The 23,697-nt window shown below is 38.3% G+C and overlaps 1 protein-coding gene and 1 pseudogene across 1 annotated transcript; both read right to left on the bottom strand.

The window, feature by feature from the left end:
- Nucleotides 1–19,899, bottom strand: part of LOC119516446 — a 49,287-nt pseudogene extending 29,388 nt beyond the window's left edge.
- A 1,759-nt stretch (nt 19,900–21,658) lies between these two features.
- Nucleotides 21,659–22,008, bottom strand: LOC119516532 (CDKN2AIP N-terminal-like protein). Its single transcript, XM_037812838.1, is given in 2 exon segments — nt 21,659–21,810; nt 21,813–22,008. Coding segments are annotated over 2 exon segments (348 nt in total).
- Between the last annotated feature and the right edge of the window lie 1,689 nt (nt 22,009–23,697).

Below are 23,697 nucleotides of genomic sequence, written 5' to 3'. Positions count from 1 at the left end.
CCTCCAGAGTGTATACTTAAGGATATGTATCATAGGGCATACATATTTTCAACTTTACTAGTTAATGCTGAACTATTTCCAAAGCATTTGTACCAATTTCACTCCCAGGGGAGTTCCTATGGGTCCACATTCTCACTAATACTTGAAATGGTCAGATACTTTAATTTTTGCCAACCTAATGGATATATAATGTTTTTTTATTGTGGTCTTGATTTGAATTTAAATCTTAATAATGAGTTGAGCATGTCAACTTTTTGAGTGACCATTTGGATTCCCTGTTTTGTGAAGAACTTATTCCAATCCTTTGCCCATTTTATTTTCAGTTCAGTTATCTATATTTCTTATTTGTCTTTTTGGTGGTTATATGTGCTGCAAATAACCTTAAATTCCATGGTTTGCTTTTTCACTTCCTTTTGGTGTCTATTGATGAAAAGAAATTCTTATTTTGTATTTTAATAAAATTGAGTTTATCAGACTTTTCCTTTATAATTAGGGTGTTTGGAAATTCCTCACTATCCAGAAGCCATATTCTCTAATATTAATACATTTTACAATTGGGTCTTTAATTCACTTTGACATGACTTTTGTTTGTAGTGTATGATAGGGATAATTTTTTTTCATGTCCAATTGTCCCAGCACCAATTATTGAAAAGTCCATCCATTCCTTACTGATTTGCATTGATACTTCATATATAAAATATCCTTTGATGGGGGAGCTATCTGTTCTGTAGCATTGATTTATTTGTCTATATTTGTTTCAGTACTATTCTGTATTAATTACAGTGGCTTTGAAATAAATTTTGCTATTTGATAAGACATGTGGTTCACCTTCCCTTCTTTTTCAAGGGTGTTTGACTGGAGTTTGCTTTTAGCATTTCATATACAGTTTAAAATCAATTTGGCAGTTTCGCATCCACACACACACAACACAGATATTTTGGGATTTTCCTTGCGATTGTATTAAACCTAAAGATTAATTTAGGGGGAATTGCTTTTGTCACTCAGTGAATGTGGCAAGTTTTCCCACATATTTAGGAGTTTTTAAATGTCTCTCAGTTACATCAAAAATTTTCTCCATAAATATTTTGCACAACCTTTGTTAGATTTATTCTTATGGACTTCATATTTTTATGCTATTCAACAGGATTATTTGTTTTTAGATTTTCTGTTGATGGTGTGCAGAAAGGCAATTGGTGTTTGCATATTGGTTTTTTTTTCCTCAGAGAAATCCTGATAAAATCTTTTTTTAACCTATTATTTATTTGTAGGATTTTTTATTTTAAATATGTGATCATATGATCTTCAAATAATTTTAATTTTGCTTCTTAATTCTCATACTTATATCTTTTATTATTATTTTTCCTGACTTACTGCTCTGGCTAGAAAATTGAGTACAAACTTGAATAGGGTTGGGTTGATGATACCAGCCATTTTGAGTGTTTTTTTTTTTTTTTTTTTTTTTTTTGATCTCAGAGGGAATACTTTGATAGATTGATTGATTCCTTCATTCAACAAATATTTATTGAGCAGTGACTATGTGCTATGCATGGTTGAAGGTGCTTAGAATATAACAGGAAATAAACAGACTAAAATCCTGGCTCTCTCTCAAAGTTTATGGTTTGGTGGTTAGAAGAGAGAATGAAATGCGACATAATAAATAACTAAAGCATGTACTATATGAAATTATGCTGGAAGAGTTAGCAATATAAATAAGTGTAATAAATAACTGTATTATTTATTTATTTAAATAAAGGTATTATTTGAAATAATGACTTGAAGGATGTGAGGGAGTTAGCCATGGGAATCCTAGGGGAATAACATTTCAGATAGAGGGAAGAGTCACTGGAAAAATTCTCAACCAGAAACCCGATAGGAGTAAAACAGAGAGTGGGAAATTCATAGCAGATGAATTCATAAGGGTAATGGAAGGAGACTTTCGAGGCCTTATAAACTTCTTTAGCTTGGACTCAGCAGAGTATTGAGCAGAGGAGTGACATGACCTTTTGAGAGTATCAGCTTAGTTCCTGGGCTGAGAATATACTCTGTGATGAAAAGGGTAGAAGCAGGGAAACCAGCTCACTATTCCTGTAATTAGGGTAAAAGGTGACAATGGCATAGAGGTAGTGATAACGTTGGAGGTGATGATAGGTGGTAGGATTCTGTGTGTGTGTAAGGGAGATAAGTGAGGAGAGACAGAATAATATATCTGATTTTTAATCTTCCTTTTGGATTTAAGAAAATTTATATTTTGTTTTTACTTGTTATTTACTAACAGCTTGTTATAATGGACTTAGTGACAATCCATCGCTTTATGCTGGGACTTGAACCAATTTTCAGATCCAGATATGATTAACTAAAGATGAGGTCAGACACCCAGGGGTGTAAATCTCCCTGGCAACGTGGGATTTGATTCCCAGGGATGAATCGGGACCTGACATCGTGTGATTGAGAACATCTTGACCAAAAGGGGGATGCAGAATGAAACAAAATAAAGTTTCAGTGGCTGAGAGATTCCAAATGGAGTTGAGAGGTCACTCTGGTGGGCACTCTTATGCACTAATAGATAATCCTTTTTAGGTTTTAATGCACTGGAATAACTAGAAGTAAATACCTGAAGCTAACAAACTGCAACCCAGTAGCCTGGACTCTTGAAGACGTATGTATAACAATGTAGCTTACAAGGGGTGACAGTGTTATTGGGAAAGCCTTGTGGATCACACTCTCCTTTATCCAATGTATAGATGGATGAGGAGAAAAATGGGGACAAAAAAACTAAAGGTAAAATAGGGCAGGAAAGGGGGCAGATGATGTGTTTTTTTTTTTACTCTTATTTTTTTTATTTTTATCTACACTTTTTCAGGTATAAGGAAAATGTTCAAAAAATAGATCTGGGTGATGAATGAACAACTATATGATTGTAATGTGAACAACTGATTGTACCCTTTGGATGATTGTATGGTATGTGAATAGATCTCAATAAAATTGAATATTAAAAAAAAAGTGGATTTACAAGCCAAAAAAACAAACAAAAGAAAAATGAGGTCAGAGCCCCAGAAGGAACGACCCTATAGCATCCTGGCAAGAATATATGGTAGGGATTCCCCCATCCTCCTCAAAGAGACCCACAGATCTTTAGTTGGGTGACTGTACACCATGGGGAAAACTCAGACTTGGTAATTTTACATTTCCCCCCATACACCATTCACTAGAACTCATTCCATCCAGTTCTTAACATAAGAAAAAGGTTTTTGTTTTTGTTTTGGCATGTGTGTGCAGTGTGCACAAGTGTGTGTTTTACTAAAATTTAAAAAAATAGAATGGAAAGAATAATCCTGGACTGTAGATCCTAAAATAGTGGATTTTGGTCACTGTTTTCCACTAACTGGCTTTGTGGCCATGAGAGTAAGTCACTTCATTTTTAACATCCATGAAGATGAAGAGTTGTCCTAAATAATCTCTGAAGTTTGTACAGTGCTGACATTCTGTGATTTTTTATAAGGTTAAAACAATAATCTCGTCCTCTTTTTGGAGATAATGATCAGATTTCAAGATGGCCCTTCTCCCAGACTAAAAGTGAGTTTGATAGGATGACCAGAACATGTATAGGACTTAGAGAAAATTCTATTGTGAAGTTTATTAGAATGGTGAAAAGAAACAAGTTTCTATTTAAGGATATTTGGTGATGATGGTGGCTGGGTGTGAATGAGGTTTCTCCAGGGAGACTGACAAATTTCTATTTCCAAGGCAAAGGGAAAATATTTTCAGCAGGATTTCCATGCTCCATTCTAATCAAATCTTCATTGTCTTTGTTTGTGCAAACATTCTATCTCAGAGGATCATGATCTTGGCCTCTGAGCGGGCGATGCTGTGGAGAATTAAATTAAATTAAAATATGCTTATTAAATAATAATTCATGTCCATAGCATCAACCTTTAAAATAGCCCCTTCTTCATCATTTTAGGAGAACAAAGGAGTGTCTGTCAGCAGAAGGGCCAAGTCAGATTTACTTGCTGTTGCATTGATTATCTAAATCAAAAGGAGCGTATGCTGCCAGGGCTCTTGAAGGATGGTAGTGAGAACACAAATACTCAGCTTCCTCTCTCTCCCCTCCCATCAGAATTGGCAGACAGGAACAAAAAAAATATAAAAACGGTAATGTGAGTTAAGGAAGGCTGCCATTGACTGACACAAAAGTAGAGTTTCTCAGGCCCCCAGGCAGATAGAAGCAGTGTGAAAATGGTCATGGAAGCCTGACTCACAATTTTATTTCATTGAAAATGTTGTGAAGTCACAAGGAGTTGAAAATAGACCCAAGGTATGGAATTGTGGGTAGAGTGTGGGAGAAAAAAACAGGAGGCAGAGGACAGAGAGACAGATTGTTTCATGTGAACCAACTTTAGCATCCAGAGGTAGCTGTACTCTGGTGAGGTTCTAGTAGTTTCTGGTAGGTTCTAGGTGAAGCTGCCACACTAAACAGAACTGTTAGGATTTTCCCTGAGTTAGTTTCTTCCAGAATATTACAGGGCACATCCTTCTGTTGTAGAGATCCTTCCTGGAAACTACAGGACCCTTTCTTGGTTGGACAGACAGGCTGGTCTGTTGTTTAAGATAAAGGCTTGGTTGAAGAGATACAGAAATCAGACAGAAAACTTCAATCTTGTGCAGTATTTTCAGTAAATATGGAGAAGCCATGCAGAGGCAAAATCTCTTGCTGGACTGTTCAGTTCATTTCTCATCCTCCTTGAGCTGCTAGGCCATGGATCAGAAAAATTTAAATAAACTGACATCATGCAACCTCCATACAAAGGCACGAAAGAATTCTACTATAAGTTAGATGAATAGTATGGAGAACCAGAGAGAAGCTTCCTACACTCTTATTAGGGTAAATACCAAGGCAGGCTAGACTTAACCTCATTCAAAGATGAAAAGTAGAAACAAATTTTAAAAATTAGTAATACACAGTCCAGTAATTCTAGATATTAATTTTCATAAAAGGTGTCTCTGTTCTTGTGTGTGGTGGAGTTCTGAAATTAAGGAAGAAGTGAAAAAATGAATTAAAGTATGGGAATTGTAGGTGGGCAGGAGGAAAGTTGGGGTGAAGTGATGCTCATAAAAATGTTGACAGAAACTATTCTTCGGGTTGATAACTGGACGTGGACACAAAGTGGAAAAGGACAGCAGCAACAGCAGAAAGAAAATAGGAGTTCTGACTTCTCACCGGGGGAGCAGCCTGGCTGGAAGTGGGGGCTCCTCATGGATGAAGGGGTGGTTGAGAGCAATGAGGCCTGTCTTCTAGGTCTGCTGGGAGACAGGCCTCTGATGGCCTTTTGGGCAGTGTTCCTGGGAAGCGTGTTTATTTATTCAAGGAGTGTATGTCCTTAATACAAATACACAGTCACAGAATTGGAGGATGGAAACTGGGGGATGAGGAAATAAGGGAGAGAGTGAGTGAAGGCGATCCTAGGCTGAATGAGCTTGCCAGACAAGAACACTAAAATGGATCCATCAACCTGAACAACAATAACAACAAAATAAACCAGGAAAAAATGTTGGGTTGCAATAATTTTCTGGGTAAAATGACTTGTGATTAAATTTTTAAAGACTAAAACAAAACAAACCAAAGCAACTGTAACTTTTGGAATATCAAACGGTTCAAGAAACACCCAGATTAAGCAATTTTTGATGTGGCTGCACCAAGCTATGGATCTCCTTGGTTAGAATGACTTGTCATTCTTAAAACAGAAAGAAAGAAAGAAATATCTTGGTTTAAATGTTCAACTACAGGACCTTGATTGATAAATGGTAGTATATTTGCATGACAGAATATGAGGAAGCTATTTATATCATGGTTTGGAAGTGTATTTAATAAGACAGGAAATTATGACACATTTTAAGTAAAAATGCAGGTTATAGAACAATATGTAATGTAATATCTCTTTCATCTATCTACCCACTTAATTAATCTTGCTGTAATTTGTCTATCATGAGGGATACTATAGTATAATGAGAATGTGACCCATGGAGTCAGATCTACTGAGTTTGTATTTCAGATCTACCTTAGAGAAATATCTTAATATCTCTTTGCTTTTATTCTCTCATTTTTACATGGAAATACTAATAATACCTCATTTGACTGTTGTGAAGTTTAAATGATTTAATGCATGTAAAACCCTTAGCATAGTACCTAGCTTATAGTAAGTGTACATAAAATGTTTAGTTTTTATTATATTTATGCACACATGTATAGAAAGAAGTTGAGTATTCATACATATATACATACATATATACATTCTGTGAATATATCTTGGTGATGACATTATTTTTGCTTTGATTTTTTGTATCTATAGGTATTTTCTAAAATTTCTATGCCAAACATGAATTTCCTTTATAATTAAAAAATACGAGAGATATATATGGAAAAAAAGGAAAGAGTAATTCATAGATTCTTAAATTGTGTCAAAAATATAAAATGAAACATATTATCTGTAAGAGACATAGTTAAAATGTATCAACTCAGAAAGATTAAAAGTACAAAGTTGTAGAAAGTCATATAAAGACAGTGCAATAACAAAGTAGTGATTGCCATATTGATATCATAATTTTCAAAGAAGATTCATTAAACAAGACATAGAGGGACTTTTTTTAATACAATCCAGAATTATGTCATGATAGTCTGGAAGTTTTGTATTTCAGAAATTTATAAAGTAAACACTTTTCATATAGAAATATGCAAAGAAATCAAATAGAAGACATGAGGAATTGGAAATTTTAACTCACCTGTCTTGGTCTTTGATAGAATGAGTATATAAAATATAATAATAAAGAGGTTCTGGTCTTGGATTTAGAAATGCAAGCGGAGAATTTTGATTCGACCACAAATTTCAAGTGCGTACTTAACTTTTTAAAGCCCCAGTCACCTTGCCTGTCAAATTAGATTAACATGTCTTAGAGATTGCAAAGCTGTTTGCTATTAGGGTAGATGAGAGGACTCAGGGTGGGTAGATGGTGGTAAATTGAAGAAAAGGCTGGTTAAGGACTTGAGGCTTGAAGGACACTTAGGATTATTCCATGAACGTAAGGAGGAAGAGAACATAAGACTGTGAAAGGCATATATGCAGGGAAAAGCAGGGTGATAAAGGTTGCTGTTTATTATTATTGTTGCTAGAGGGAAAAATGTAGTGAAGGCATGTTGATATAGTTGGAAATTAGGAGTTGTGAGAGAAAATGCTAGAGAGATTGCTGGAGCTCATGATGGGATTATCTATAGTGGTTAACCACCTCCTGGGCTCAAATCTTGTCTTTACCACCAAATACTTGTTTGACTTTGAACACAATACTGCATATCTCAGTTTTCTTACCTGTAAAATAAGGTTGCTAATAAATACTATTAAAATACTACAAAAATAAATAATACTAAAATGCAGTTACTAAAAAATCCTATACCATAAGTACTTTAAAATGTTTGCGATAGCATATTCAGCAAGCTCAGAACATTCCTTGGCACATGTCGTTTAGCTCTTATTGTTGTTTTTGTCCCAATAAGTAATTATGGCCTTATCTTGTAGGTTAAAGGAGCCATTAAAGGTTTTTAAGCAAGCAACAGCAGATCGAATTTGCATTTCATAAAAGGAACTCTGGCATTGCTGTGGTGAATGGATCATAGGGATATAAGATTGGAGCTCCACTTAGGAATCAGTTTCCTTTGTATTTTCTCATGTTCAATAATGAAAATTTTTTTCAAGTTATTCATTTTCCACCATAGGTTTGCTAATACAGAGTGGTGTGATGATCTAATGACTCAGGAGATCATTGATGATCTTTCAAAGGGAGATGAATACCTGGTAGCTGTGCTGACATGATACCCCAGTTTTTTGTATCAATACTGGGCTGGAGGTCCCCCTGACTAACGCAAACCATCAGCATTATTTCTGGAAGTGTGGTAAACATTTTAATCCTTGTGGCCTGATCTTGATGGAGAGCTGATAAATCAAATCTCCGTTTCCTCCTGCAAAACAATCAATACAATAGCAGAAAATGAAAAGCACTTAAGCCAAGCTTCCTGCATGAATACTCTCAAGAAATACAGGAATGGTTTTACCCCAGAAATGTTATCTTGGGGGATTTGAATCCTTTATATAGCAATGAAAAATAGTTCAAAAAGATTAGATACAGAGTTATCAGGAATGATGAAGATCATAAGGTCACCACTGAACTTAACAAAGATAAAATTGTTTTCTAAAATTGAGTTGGTAAAAGCATTGTTATTTGTGTAGTATACAGGCCAGTGGGATTAAGGTGATCTTGTAATGTATAACAAAGATGTTTTTTATTTGATACAAGTCTTTGAATGCTGGTCAGTGCTTCCTCATTTCCTCTAAAATCAGGTATTAGCAGATATCTGAGATCCCACAGTAGGAAAATTAATTTAGTCAACCAGAGCACTGTGTGGGAGTCACTAATATCCTTCCTGTTGCTAAAACCAGTATCCACTCTGCAGCCCTCACCTCAGTTGGCCTATCCTTAACACTCCCCTTTACAACATGTCTTTTTCCTTGACTTCTGTGACTCAACCTTTTCCTGGATGGCCCCTTATCACTCTGCTTTTTCTAAGTGTCCTTTACAGGCATCACTCCTTGGCTATCACTTAGTTGCCTCTGTTTTTCAGAGTTTCAACCTAGACCTGCTTTGTTTTCTCACCTACATGTGCTTCCCACACACTCTTAATCTTTTCCCTTCAATTATCATATTTAACTAATGGTTCTCAAATTTTTAACTCTAGCCCCAATTTCCCTTTTGAACTCCAGACCCCATAACCAGTTACTAAACATCTCTACATAGATGCTCTTCAGCTATCCAAGGCTCAATATGACCAAAATCATAAACTTTTCCCAAGAAACTATTCCCATTACTCATTCAGTCCCCCAAGCCAGTCTTTGTTTTTCACTTGAAAACCTCTCTGCCTATCTAACCAATCAACAGGTCCATTTGGTTCTATCCCCCAAATTGTTTTTTAGCCACCCATTTCTATTTGCACTTGTCATATTTATCTCTCACCTGGATTGTTTCAACAGCACTCCATCTGGTCTTTTGACTTCCAGTCTTGCTTTCCTCTAGTACAGATACCAGAGTGATTTTTCTAAAATGCAAATCTAATCATGTTGTCACTGACTACTACTTTCAAACCTTTCATTATTTCCAATTGCTATCAAGAAAAAGCCCAAACTCCTTAATGTGGCATATGATGGACTTACCTCTTGATACTACTTCTTACCTAATTCTACCATTCACTCTCATTAAACTAGATGTAGTTTCTTGAATGATTTATAATCAATCTCTGTCTCTCTCTCTCTCTGTCTCTCCCTCTTTCTCTTCTCCCTTTTTTTATTAGATCCCTCTGTTTGGGTCTGTCTTTCTTTCCATGCCTTTCACTGGTCAGGCTAACACTTCCTTACTCTTCAGATTTTAGTTTACATATTACCACCTCCTGGTAAGCATCTCTCAATCCCACTTTCCAAAGCTGGGCTATGGGTCCTATTTATGTGCTCCCATAGAACTCCCTACTTCATTTTGAAGCACTTACCACACTATGATGTAATTGTCTATTTTTCTATTTTCTTTCCAAAGCTATGAAGTCCTTGAAGATAAATGCTGTTGTCACTGTATGTGTAGCACCTGAAACAATGCTAAGTGCATAGTAGGTGCGCAAAAATTTTTCTGCAAGAGAGGGAGGGTAAGAGGATGAGTTTGAGATACTAAAAGTTATTAAGTGATGAGTAATTATATTTTCAGAGAAGATGACATTAAATACATTCCATTTGAGTTTCCAACTGTGCTTAATTTCTTTCACACTAAGTTTAGCATTGAATTAAACATATTAATTATATATATAAAATTGCTTTAACGTAAAAGAATATGCTGGACTTTCACCTATTTTTCAATCAGAAAGGAATGCAATTTTTGTAAACTTCAATACCTCTAAAACCAAACTCACGATTTCTCTCTCCAAATTTGTTTACTTCAGTGTACTCTGGCCTAGAGAAGGCATGACCTCATGCAGGCGCATAAACCACACACTGTCATTTTGTTCCTCTATATTTAATCCATGTCCAATTCCTGTTTCTTTTACCTACTGAATGTCCACTTGATTCTTTGCCACCACAGGATCTTTTCACATACTCTTCCCTTTCTTGGAACATGTGTCAGTTCAACTTCTACATAACTCTCACTCATTCTTCAGTTCCCAGCTCAAGTTCTCACCCTTCCTAGAATGTTTCATTGATACCACAATTTTGATCAGATTCCTCTACGATATGCATCTAGATATTCCCTCTTTACTTCTGAGAATTTTGTTAGTATATATTTGTTAGCATAATTATTTGGTTAATACTTGTCTCTTCCACTATGCTTCAAGTTTTATAAAAGTAGAATATGTCTATTTTTGTTCAACAGTAGATCATCAGTGCTTAGAACATTATCTGCCACATAGTAGATGCTCAATATATGTTTACTGAATTACTGAGTGATAACTATAACCTTAGAGATGAATAATAAGGTAACAATGCTAGCAAGATGTTCAAGGACATGGCTATAGGACTAGAAACATCCATTTGGCCTAGAATGGTGAATCAGTTAAAGCTTCTCTGAAGAAGTAATCTTCGATAAAAACACTTTAGCCTGATCATGTATAAACATGACATTTTTCCCAATAACTGAACTCCATTGTGATACGTGGAACCTGCTTTCCTGCTATTTATTTTGTCCCTTAACATCTCACCATATTCTATAGTTTTCCAGACATATTCAATTATTAGAACAGCCTTAGTCTAATGTTTAAGACTCAGTTCTATTCAGGTTGAGTGGTCAGATCAGCCTTGGTGGGTGGGGGCCCATGCTGTTAGGCCAAGCACAGTCTCCGGCTGTTCTACCATTATCAGTCTATTTATAGGCTCATTGTGCAAGTAAAGAGCAGGTTGAGTTCATCTGGTTTTTGAGTACCTCCTCTGTAGTGGATACTCTTTATTGGGCATTAATGCAAGATACAAATATCCGCATGCTTTGTATACTTCCATAATTCATTTACATACTTTTCCCTAGTCCTCCTTGCACCTGTCCTTCAAATCATCTTCTTTTCAGAACCTTGAACAATTAGACAAGTCAGTCCTCTCACCCTCTCATCTGCCACAGTGTACACATACACACACACACACACACGTGTGTGTATATGTATATGCACGTGTACTCCTCAGTCCACCTTTACATCTATACCATCTTTAAAAAATAAACCACCAAGTATTCTGTCTGTTTGCAACTCTGATCACTAGGATAATTTCTCTTCACACTATTATTTAGGATCATCCTTGAGTGGGGCCATAATGTGGGGCAATCCATTTCCTGCTGGTGCCAACACATTCCATTGACCCACCTGTGAGCCAGGCCAAAGTTCTTTTCTCTTTTATCATTTGGTCATAGGGAAACCCCAGGAGGCCAAAGGTATGAGTTGAGGGGTAGTCATTAAGTCAACATAGGTAGGTGACCTGGGAATCTAGGCCACTTGTTTATATAATTTGTTTTTGCCTTTTGGATCTGCTCAGGTTCAATCAGAATGTGCAACTTTTATCCTGTAATGGATTGCTGCTATATGTACCTTAACTTATGACTTGGTGGATCTGACAATATCCATAATAGGCAGCTCCAATATCCCAATCCCTTTGTATTTCACGGTCAGAGGTATGGACTCTACTAGGTCCCAGTAGCATGCCAAGAGCTATTTTTCAAATGGAGAATAGTTTCTGCTGCAGATGGCATGGCTTTGCTCCAGAATACTATGGGTCTGTGCTGTGACTCTCTATTTGAGACCTGCCAGGGACTCCATAGGTTATTCTAACCCATTGTGAATCCCTCTTGCACCATTGGATCTGCTCATATCACCTGATTTGTGGGGCGTCTTGTACTATACCTTGGACCTTCTGCATTGCTTTCCTTTGTTAGACCTCACTCAAAACTGGCAAACTTCCATGTCATCCAGTAAATGGGTCAGAAAAATGTCCCTAGGATGGTGTATCCTTCCTCCAACATCCAAAGAGGTCTACCATATATTTCTTTTTCTTAGTAGTAGCAGGGGCTAGGGACAATTTATAGTTTACCTTAGAGGGAGTGATCAGGCATGTGCCAGTACACTTCACCAGTGTGGCATGCCTTTGAATAATCATGGAGACTGTCTTCTGCCTTCTGACACATATATGTCCCATTAGAACAGCTAGTATACATGTCACTTTCTGCTCACAAATGTCATTAATATAGAGGATCGGCATTATGTTTTTCAAATTGTCAGGAATATCAAGGCCCTGCTGAATATATTATTACCTAAAGATGGAGAGTTAATATGACTCTGAGGCAAGAGAGGAAATGTATATTGCTGTCCTTGTGATGTAAAACAAACTGATTTTGAACCTCCCTATTGATGGGAGTTGAGAAGGAAGATTTTGCCAGAGCAAATTGTCATACCAAGTACCAGAGACTGTTTTGATTCAGTATGATAGCTGCAATCAGGTCTTTCTGTTGTTTATATTTACCTTAGTCTAAACCATCAGCCACAATCCAGCTGATTATTGCAGAGGCTAGATGTGTGAATTAAATGCATATATGTTGGGAACTACCACTGCTGCATCTTTCAAGACTCTGAATGTGCCACTAATTTATACAAGTGCTTCTGGACTGCGTATTGCTTCTGATGTATTCTCTAGGCTGGAGGTGGTCAGTTTCATGAGCTTCCACTTGGTTCTTCCCATCGTAATAACCTTCATTCCCGTATCAGGGATTCAATTTAAAGGTTCCGATATCTGAGAAGAATATCTATCCCAGTTATTCACTGTAAGACTGGTAAAAAAAAAAAAAAAAAAAAAAAGATCACAGGTGGGGCCTGGGAAACAATGGAGCCACTGTGAGAGAGATTTAGGTCAAAACTCCATGTTATACCAGCTATACATATAAGCAAAGTTTCATGATGGTCCTTCAGGTCCCCTGGTATGTGACAGCTCAGACATGGACTACAGTCTGGGTATTCCACTTTTTGTACTGTATACTTCTCCTGCAGGTTCATTTGGGGAATGTTCTGAAGTATATTAGATGTGTGTTCTTACAGTGTGTTTCAGGAAGGATTTGTCAGCTATCTCCCTCTCATTCCCTGTCTCCCATTGGTTAAACCACATCCAATGAGATATTAACTCTCCTGTGTTTCTAGGTTGCATCAACTAGCTTCTCTGAGCAGTTACTAGGGAAACTAGATACCCAGCAGACCCAATCTGTATTTACAAATTGGAATGATTCAGAGCTCCTAGGCATATAATGATGGCAGGAATAATATCCATGACCTGGCTCTACAACCAGAGGCACTGCACTGCATAAAGTGTTTTCTAGAACTGCTCTGGCCAGAAAGCAAGGCAAATTCAGGGATAGATGGTAGTGCATTAAAACTATGTCCAGTATATCATTTATGGGAAGCAGGATTTCAAGCCTCTCCTTAAGTGGTTTTCCTTGCTATTCTAACATTATCTGATTGTCTTATCTTTAGTAGACCAGGTGTCTAAATGCTGACTTTCTCACGGGCCATATTCAGGGTTCTTAACTGAATCCATTGGGATTTCCCTATTGCACAATTCTCTAATGTCAGAGATGCAGCTCTGGCTCAATCTCTTCCATACAACACAACCATTCACCATCACCAAAAACAGACACATGCTAGTCAAGTCTCCTTGCCTGGAAAAATACCAGCAAGAGTGTTCAACCCCCACTATCTTCCTGGTTGTTCACTCAACCCAAATGACACTCTAATGTTTTCACCACATGAAATGGTGAGTCTCAGGCTGCTCTCTCACCTGCACCATCTGCCTTCAATTCCCTTTTATCTGTTGCAGTAGCACAGAGGCATTTTTCTAATATGGATCATTCAATACATATTGCTGGATAATTCAATATTTGAGGGAGAAACAAATTTCAAGTTTCATCTTCCTTCAGGTACTCCTACTTTTCTCAAATCATTCTCTAGGACACTCCCTCCTTTGGTTTCTCATGGAGAGCAAAGGGGATAGCCTCTCTCCATCTCTCCATTAACAGTGTTTTTGCCAAAAGACCACCAACCCATCCAACATTTCTTTTTTTATATTGGCAAGTGGTGGGAAGACTCTTTCTATACTGATGTCTCTCAATAGACCTTGCTGATAAAAGGCTAGGTGCAGCTGCTGGTGGGTCTTGACCTTAAAATATGAGGTCCTTGGTATTTTTTTCTCATCTCTGTGCCTTAGTTATAATCTTGTATGCTTGACATCAATCTCCTTTGAGTACAAGTCTTAAACACTGAGCTTAATGTTAGTAAAGTCATGTTATGCCTAGAGATATTAATTAGAAAACTGAAAGAGATAAATACCATATTTGCACCTAAGCTACTGAGGTTAATTATATAATTTATAAATGACTTTTCAGGACATAATGACAAAAAGGACAACACACAAAGAGGAACCAAATTAGATCATTTGGCTTCTAAGATATGGATTCCCTTACTTAATTCTTATGGGTTCTGAAGGACAGAGGTTGCACAAGGATTTATTTATCTGTGATCAATGCTATTTCACGCCATAAGTTCTTCTCTCCTGGGAAAAAAGTTTGGCCAAAGTTCCCTATCTTTCTTCATTTGTAACTTTTAAGTTTTTACTTACAACTTTTCAGATCCTGAGGAGCTTATTGCCCAGCACATTCTTAAATATACAAGACATTTCATCAGGGGATCAAACTATTGTGGATTCAGTGCTGAGCTCTAAAGTTTGGAATTAAAATTCTTCATGGTTTCTAACTACTTCAAAAGCCTGATATGTTCTTTGAGAAAAGATTTCATTTCCCCACGGCCCAAGTGATACCCAGGCACTCCTTCTGTACTGTTACCAAGTAGTGGGCTCACGTGTCCACTTTCTATACTGAGAAAGCAACAGAGCACTGGTGATTCTCTCACCATGGCTCTGAGAGCCTCTTTGTATCTCAGTTATCTGTGGCCACTTAGATCCTTTGTCCATAATTTGGGACACTCAAAAGGTAGGATATCAAAGACCTTTTGACCCTTCTGAATCAGGATGTCATTATTTGATTTTTTCTTCTCTGGAAGGTCAATCAAAAGGAAAGACAGGGCTCCCAAAATAAAGAATAAACGTTGAATAGTATTGGTTGAGTTTCAAGAGACCTTCAACGTCAATCTAGGTTTGGGGAACTGTTCAGTTCTTTGCAGTACCTTGTCCTAAGGGGACCATTTTATTCTACGTTTCCTAATTATATTATCTCTTGTAATTCCTAATTGTTGCTAATTGCTTGGATGAGTCCCAGAATAGCCTATAGATATCCTACACAGGTTTCTATTTCTGGGTTGATTGTGAATGATGTAAGCAGGTTAAGTTCTCCAACTCTACTGGATTGTTGACCTGATATTGGACAAAGGATAAGGCATTCCTCAGGCCCAAAGGGAAAACTTTAAACTCTAACAATAGCAAACATATATTGATCTCTTACAATGCCAAGCACTAAACACTGTACATGCATTATATCGATTAATCTTCAGAATCATCCCCATGAGGTGGATTCTATTACCTCCATTTCATAGATGGCAACACCTAGAGAGATGCTACACATCTTACAAAGGTCACACATGGAGTAGATGTCAGAACTAGGACTGGATTTAGGTCTGTCTAATACTGAAGGGTAGGCTCTTAAGAACTGAACTGTATTGCCTCCTGGAATATTGATTAAACTGTTTTTGGCTCAGCCTCTTTTCTGGGACCACATTTATCTATCAGTACACCTCTAATAGGTCTGGGTTTGAAGTACCCCTTGCAGAACCTATTTACCTCAGAAGGTAATCTGTTCAGGTTATTGGATAAGCATCTGACTAAGGGATGATAAGTAGCTCTTGATATTCTCTTTAGAACTCTATGGAACACTCTGGCTTTGAATCAGTGTTCTCGGGAGGCTAAGGCTCCCCTGGACATTCTTGTAACCTTTTTTAATACAACCCCTTTCATCTAGAATGAAGTGAGAGAGATGGGTCCAGATTGGGAGGGGATTCTTTCTGTCAATTTTATAGTTGATTGTCTTATTTTATCCTAATTCCCAGTGGGAGGCATCCTTAAATTTTGTAAATACTGAGAGAATTTTTAGAACTTTATGTGAACATGGCACTTGAATCAGGAAAGGACTGCATTTTATGTGGAGTCTGAATGTGGACTGCATTTATCTGGACTACCTCTTGTTTCAAAGCTGTGTATAATTAGCACAGTGGCCTTTTCCTACCTTCCTTCTGGTGGTAGGACTCCAGAGTTTGTGGTCCTGCTACTACATGAGTTATTTGGTATATTATTTTATTTTTCTTACTATAGTGTATTTTGTTTTTTCTTGTGACGGATATAAATTGAACAGTCATAAGTCAAATGTGTGTAAAACTGAAACTTGTTATTTTCTTTTAATTAAAATTTTTTTTGTGAACCTTCTTTCCCACTCAGAAGAAAATTTTGTGTTGACGTTTCTGGGTATTTTACTTAATGTCAAATTAAAAATCTCTTATGGATAATATTTTAATTCAAGCATTATCTTCTCAATTCATGCCTCTTCTTGTAAACTTCCTTCTCTTCTCATGGGTCTTTCCTCCTCATCTTTGTCCTACTTCTAATTTAATTGACAGCATAAAGGATGTCTCTCTTTGATTCTTTCTATAACGTTGCTATGCTTTTGTTATATTCTCCAATAATGTTTATATTTTACTGCCTGACTAGGCCTCTTTCTGGGCTAACTTTCATAATAGGTCTTCTGGCTCCACCATATCAGCAAAGATCTGCCTCATACCTAGTATATAGGATATGAATTAGCTTCTGACAAAGTTCCCTCCTTTCATTTTTCTCACCCTCCTACCCCCTTATTTTTCTAAACAGAAAAAGTGAGCTTCAGGTATTCTCCACAAATTAGTTCAAAAATGAAAACCTGGAGAGTTTCCCTAGAAGCAATCTATAAATAGTGGTACATTCTTCATCCTAGATATTTTGGCTATTTTTCGTCAAAGCCTGCAGTGCTCAACAAGGTATCCAACAGTCTATTTTTCCTGGGGTGATGTTTGGAGCATTCCAAGTTCCAGGCAGAAAATTCAAGCCCAGGATCATGGCTCTTAGGAAGGTTCTGCCTTTGTCTGAATAGTTTTAGATACCATAGGTAGCAGGGTGACTGCCAGGATAAACTAAATCAGGCTGAGAGAACAAGAAGCAAACAAACAAAAAGAAAGTTCAGCAACATAAAACAATGAGGGCTTATTTCTGGTTTGTGCTACATGTCAAGGCTGATCATTCTGTGTTCATTGCAGCCTCTCAAGAATCCAGAATGATAGAGCAGCCACCTTCTTGAATAGTGCTAGACATGTCCTAGAGGACAAGAGCCTGGCAAACCGTGTGCTGGCTCCTAAAGCTTCTAATGACTTCTAATAGCCTCTTTTTTGGGTATCAGATTTAGTCACATGACCACACCCAACCTAAAATGGTGAAGGAATGCTATTCTACTGTGTGCCTGGGAGAAGAACTAGGAATGCCTGGAAAACAGCACTAGTATACCCATGATAGGATGTATTTCTTGTCCTTGGATTATTGATTTGACTTCTGTTTTGTCGGTTTCACAGGGAGAATAGAGAGAGAGAGAAAATGAACACTGTTAAATTTTGGATCCAGACTCCCTTAGGTCTGATAACTTGGGCAGACTCATTTGTAAATTACAAACCTTCTTTTGGACTTCTAGCCTACGGCCCTTACTCCTTGGTCATTTCTTCTAGATCCAAGGCCTGTTTTGTCTCACTACATGGGGAGAAAAAGGAAGGAAATCCAAGCCCAAGTAAAATTACAGCAAAGGAATTTGTTTCTTCCTATGATTTAGGGTAGGGCCAATAAAAACTTCTCACTGTTAGGTCTCTGCTTGGTAGGAAACCAGACCCAAGTAGGGGCAGCCCTGCTTTATCTGAACATTCCAGCTAGATGGGTACATTGAGAGGAAGAGAATAATCCAAATAGTTAAGAAGCAAAGAAATTATAGTAAAATGAAGATTTTAAACCTCTTTGCTATAACACTTAAAGTGCCTAAATGTGGCCTAAAGGAAGAGATTTTTAGTTCTCCAGTCCTCGGCTGGAGTTAAAGGTGAGTGTGGTGTCTGAACCAAAGAACTGCAGTAACCTTAGGAAAGGACTCAGTTTTACCCATTTTCTTGGAGTGGAGACTCTCCAAGAAGGGAAAGAAGGTTCTGGAGAACACTAGCCTTCTGCCCTCATTTCTCAACTCATTGATTTTCAAAAACTGCAATTGCTCTGTTTTGTCTGGACTTTATTGATCTCTCTCCTCTTCAATGTGATCTCATGTGGCTTGGCTTTTGAAAGTCATCTGTTACCAAACAACTAGCCCCTCTCAAAGTCTAGTGCTATGTTGGAGCTATCAACATCCATTTATAATACTTTGTCTTGATGTCTTTCTTGGTCTTCAAGACCTTTTGTCTGTCAAGATCTGATCTATTTAGACAGGTTTTATGTATCGGATGAAAACAATTGTATTTGTTTCCTAAGGCTGTCACAACACATTACCCTTAAATTTGGTGGCTTAAAACAACGGAAATTTATTCTGACAGTTATGGAGACCAGAAGTCTAAAATCAAGGTGTCAGTTGGGTATCCTCTCTCTGATGGCTCTAGAGAAGATTCCTTCCCTGCTTCTTCCTAGCTTCTGGTGGTGGCCAACAATCTTTGGCTTCCATGACTTGAAGCTGTGTAACTCCAGTTTCTTCTTCTGTCTTCCTGTCCCTTGTGTATTTCTGTCTCGTGGTCTCTTTTCCCCCTCTTAAAAGGACACCAGTCATTGAATTAAGCTCCAACCCTACTCCAGTATGACCTCATTTTACCTTAGCTAATTACATCTGCAACTACCCTACTTCCAAATAAGGTCACGTTCTGAGATTCTGGGGTTTAGGACTTCAACAATCTTTCTAGGGGACACAATTCAACTTATAACAGCAATTAACCTTAATAACCTGGTAAATTAGTGGTTATTACTTGACTGTAGATTTTCATATTCCTTAATAAATTTGTGCTATATACTTCCACTATTTGCAAGAGAAACTTTCTACTTCAAGGGGTCCAGTAGACTTCAAACCTGGACCCTAGTGCCCACAATTTTTTGTTTATCTATCTATCTATCTATCTATCTATCTATCTATCTATCCATCTAATCATCAATTAGCAAATCTACCTCAAGTTGGTCTCAAAGGTTTGCAATTTCCCTTTTAACACTTTGTTTAAGCTAATTTTGCTGAAATATTTAAACTTTACTCTTTGGTACATTGGACTCCAGGTTCACACTTAGTTTCTAATTCTGCTCAACATCATGACTTTGATATTCCCTGGCAGCTCCTGTTCTTGACTGCCTGGGCTGATGAAAAAAGGGGCTGTAGGGAACAATCAGGACAGTCTACATTCTAGGAGGATTTGAAAATGACAGTGATTTTAACCCATACCATGTTGGGTCCTGTGGTGGGCAAACTCTCAGGAGGCCCCTTTGATCCCTGCCTCCTGGTCCTCATGCCTTTGGGTAACCTCTTCCCATTGTGTGTGGGCAGGGCCTGTGGCTTGTTTCTAAAGGTGATAGTCTCTCTTATGGTTCTGTTACTTTATAGAAGACTTCAGGCTGCTAGCAGTCTCACACTAGTTTCTCTTTCCCTCCCTGCTTGCTTTGAAGAATCTATATGCCACACTTCCCACAGCTGCAAGGAACCTAATGCTGCAAACACACATGCAAGTGGGGAAGCAGAAGCTTCTCTGAGCCTCCAGCTGAGAACTCACCTGTCCAACATCTTTGTGAGGCCCTGAGCAGAGAACCCAACAAAGCCACACCTGGACACCTGCTCCACGGTAACCACAAGCTAATAAATGTGTGCTGTTTTAAGCCACTAAGTTTGTGGTGATTCATTTACACAGCAAACAAAAACTAATACAGTCCCCAAACACTCAGGAAATCTTTTTTTTTTTTTCCACTTTATATTTTAAGCTTCATGAATTTGCACAGGTAATCAAAATGGAAAGAGGCTGGTTTACATTTGAGGAAAAGAATAGGCTAAGGCTTGTTAGGCACATTTAATCTTAATTAATCCTTGCCTTCAAAGCTGTTTGTGGTAAATATTTCCATGATCTTCATTTTTGAGGTGAGCTCAGGGGAGAGAAGTCACTTATCCAAGATCACAGATCAGAGGCAAATTCCAAGTCCTTGACCTCTTTGCTCAGTTCATCCTAGTGGTTACTAGGGAAACTGGAGCTAGAAGCCGTGCGGGGATGTGGCCCATCCAAAGCATACTGCCTGGCCTAAGACTCAAGCCATGGGCAAGAGTATTGTCCCACTTCTCTGTCCTCAGGCACCATGCTCCCACAGGCAGCTCTCCTCTCCTCCACTTCTGGCACAATGAATTGCTTGTCCAGTTACCCATAGTCACAGGAGATTAAGCTAAGGCAGGGTCTATGTTTTATTTGTCACCATCCCCAGTACCAAGCATAGTGCCTGGCACTGAAAGAGTGAATCCAGCTGTGTTTAGCTGTTACATTGTGTCCCCCAAATGAAGCTTCTCTCCTAGTGTTTATGCCTGAAGGTATATACTTAATGGTGAGCATTAAATAAGAAAGAGGAACAGGAGAGGAGATGAAGAACAGATACACTAAAAGGGGGAAAATGAATACAATAATTTCAGAGCAAAGCAGAATTCTGCTAAAGAGTATTTCCTGAGGGGCTATGGGCAAGGCAGTACCTCAAGTCTAGAAGACCCAAGCTTCAAGCTCTCCCTAGGGAAAAAAAAAGAGAGGTGGGCTTTGCTTAATAGCCTGGATACTTCTAGAGACTCTACAAATTGGCCGGCTGTCTGGGCAAAGCTGTAGAATCGTGGGTGAATGAGATTAAAAAATAAGACAAGATGATGTTCAGTAGGATGCCTCTTCCCATGAATTGGTGGGTACCTCAGGGACCCTCCAAGTCCTATGATTTGATTCCCAACATAAAAAAAAGAGGAGGGAAAAAAATGAAGGAAAAAAAAAACTATACACACACACACACGTATATACATATATATATACATACACACACACACACATATATATATATATATATTTCAGGCATAAATTTCAGGTAGAAATAAGGAAATAAAGGATGTTTTTCTTCAGTGTGGAGGGGAAAGTTAAAAAAAAACTGAACCACACTTAAAGGTACATTGTTGAAAAATACAAATTGATAAAATGCATATCCTCATAATATAGCAACAGTTAAAAAATCAGGCATTTTTCATAAAATTTTGACATTAAAAACTGAAAATAAAGAACAGGACTTTTACAATCTTGATAAACTTATCTTACAAACACATGGATGTCCATGCAAGCTTTTACAGTGATAGCTGCTAGAAGAATGAGAACAACTAAAAAGTCAACCTAGACAGATTCCATTTCATTCCAACTGCCTCTCCTCCTTTGGGTGGGCAATACCAGAAGTCTTGAGAAAGACACTGGTCAGTGTCACATTCATCGCAGTCTCCTTTCTGAGCCTGTAGGTGATGATGAAAATGTGATAAATCTGTTTTAGCTTTGATGCTTTTTCATTAATTCACTTCTGGTAGTGAACTGTGGCAGGCCTTCCACTTCAATTCCATCAGCCATTTGCATCACCTTGTCTAAAAGATCTTTGTTGCTACTGCAGCCCTGGAAAAGGTGACTGGCTCAGACCATGGAAGGGAGAGCAGCTGGTCCACGCGTCCGCCGCCGTTGGGCAGGTGGCGGCAGTGCGGGAGGTGGCAGAGGATGAACTCCATCCCGGATTTCCATTGCTTTTCGCTCTTGGAGTAGGAGCGGAACTGTTCGGCGAAGTTGGTCGCCTGCCGCACCCCCAAAACCAGCTCGTCCACCACAGCGGCCGCCTCGCCACCCACCATGGCACCTGCTGCTGCCAAAAGCAGGTCAGGAAATCTCTTAAGGTAGTCACAAATGTATCTGGTCTGGACCATTTATTCTTTGTCCGAGAATTTTGTTAAGGGAAGGAAATACTTGGATCATTCTGAGCCGTAAGATGGAGATCTAGACTAGTTCCATGAACAACTTCTAAACTCACATCAGCTCTCTCTCTGTTCCAGCCTGGGTGAGGAATTTAAGAATTTGAGTCCAACCACTTAGTTCTAGGCTGCCTTCTAAGCCCTTATCCCAGCCTTTGTGTCTCCTGTAGGTAGTAACCTACCTTTTGAGTAGGACATAGAGGAACCAGTGATCCCTGGGGGTCTTTCTTGCTGCAGCACCCTCCTCCTTACACTGGGCAGCGGATGCTGATGGCTGCTGCCAATGGTTGCAAATGATGCAGAGCTCCTTCTCCTGCAGACCATGCCAGGTCTTCAGGTCCAACAGGCCCCATGATGTTTTTGTATCTATTCTGAGTGACACTCTAATTTTCTTTCAATGAAATCTTGAATTTCTTACAACTTTTTTTTCTCCTATATAATAGACCATATTACTGCATATTAAAGTTTGGCTTGTCCCCTAAGGGTTTTAACATTATATGGGTTTTTTCCTCCTACATCTTTCAAAAGTTCCAGTTTTACCTCTGAAAACACTGGCCCGGAATGAGAACAAAGTAGGCATATTGGCTGCCTGACACGCCCTCCCTTTGCTTCACTGCTGCTGCCCAACTGGTAAGGGTGGGAAAGGGCATGAAAGGAAGGGTATAGCAGTTAGAATGTAAAGGTGATTGGAGGGAGGGAAGCAGGGTTGATGGATTCAGAGAATTATTTTAGCTACATGTTACAGAACCCAACTAAGAGTGGCTTAATACTGAAGAGTTAATTATTTCACATTTCCAGGATTAATTCAGTGATATAGCCATGCAATTGAACACCCAAGTGCTTTTCATTTTTCTGTTCTGCCATACTTAGTGTGTGGATGGCATTCCTCCTCATGGTTACAGAATGGCTGCCAAAGCTCCAAACATTCATCACAACCCCATAAAGAATATGCAAAGGCAGGAAAGGGCAAGTCCCATCTGTGTCCTTCTCAGGAGTGTGGAAAATGTCCTGCAACAGTCTTAGGTCCCATTTGCCAGGGTTACTTAACAAACTAATGCTTAAACTAATTACAGTGAGGGGAATAGAAGTTTCATAACCCATATTTGTCCCTTGGGGCTGGGGAGTACTCATCTTCCTTGAGCTCAGGGGAGGCTGACTAAATACACAAAATTGGGTTTCTGCCAGCAAGAAGTATGTAGCAGGGAAGATACGGTTCTTGGCAACCAACAGTGTCTGCCTCAGAATTTAGATGTGAAAAGGTGATGTAACTCCCTTTGATTGTATGGGAAGTGAGTGACAGAGCCCGGTCTAGAACACTGGCCTCCTGCCCTTCAGGACCATGATTTTTACCCCCTTATCTTTATTTCCTCCTGTATAATAGGGATTGGGGATAGCACTTGCCTGGGTTATATGGTGATAGCATAATAATAATAATAATAATAATAATAATAATAATAATAATAATAATAATAATAATAATAATAAAGAAAACCTGCCTACAGGACTACTTCCATGTGGGGCAATGAACAATAACCTAAATAGCCACAGCTCAATTTCACAAATGCTGCTGCT

This window comes from Choloepus didactylus, chromosome 20 (assembly GCF_015220235.1).
Source record: "Choloepus didactylus isolate mChoDid1 chromosome 20, mChoDid1.pri, whole genome shotgun sequence".
Classification (NCBI taxonomy): domain Eukaryota; kingdom Metazoa; phylum Chordata; class Mammalia; order Pilosa; family Megalonychidae; genus Choloepus; species Choloepus didactylus.
Note: the sequence above shows the minus strand (reverse complement) of the source record. Positions and strands in the feature narration are given on the sequence as shown.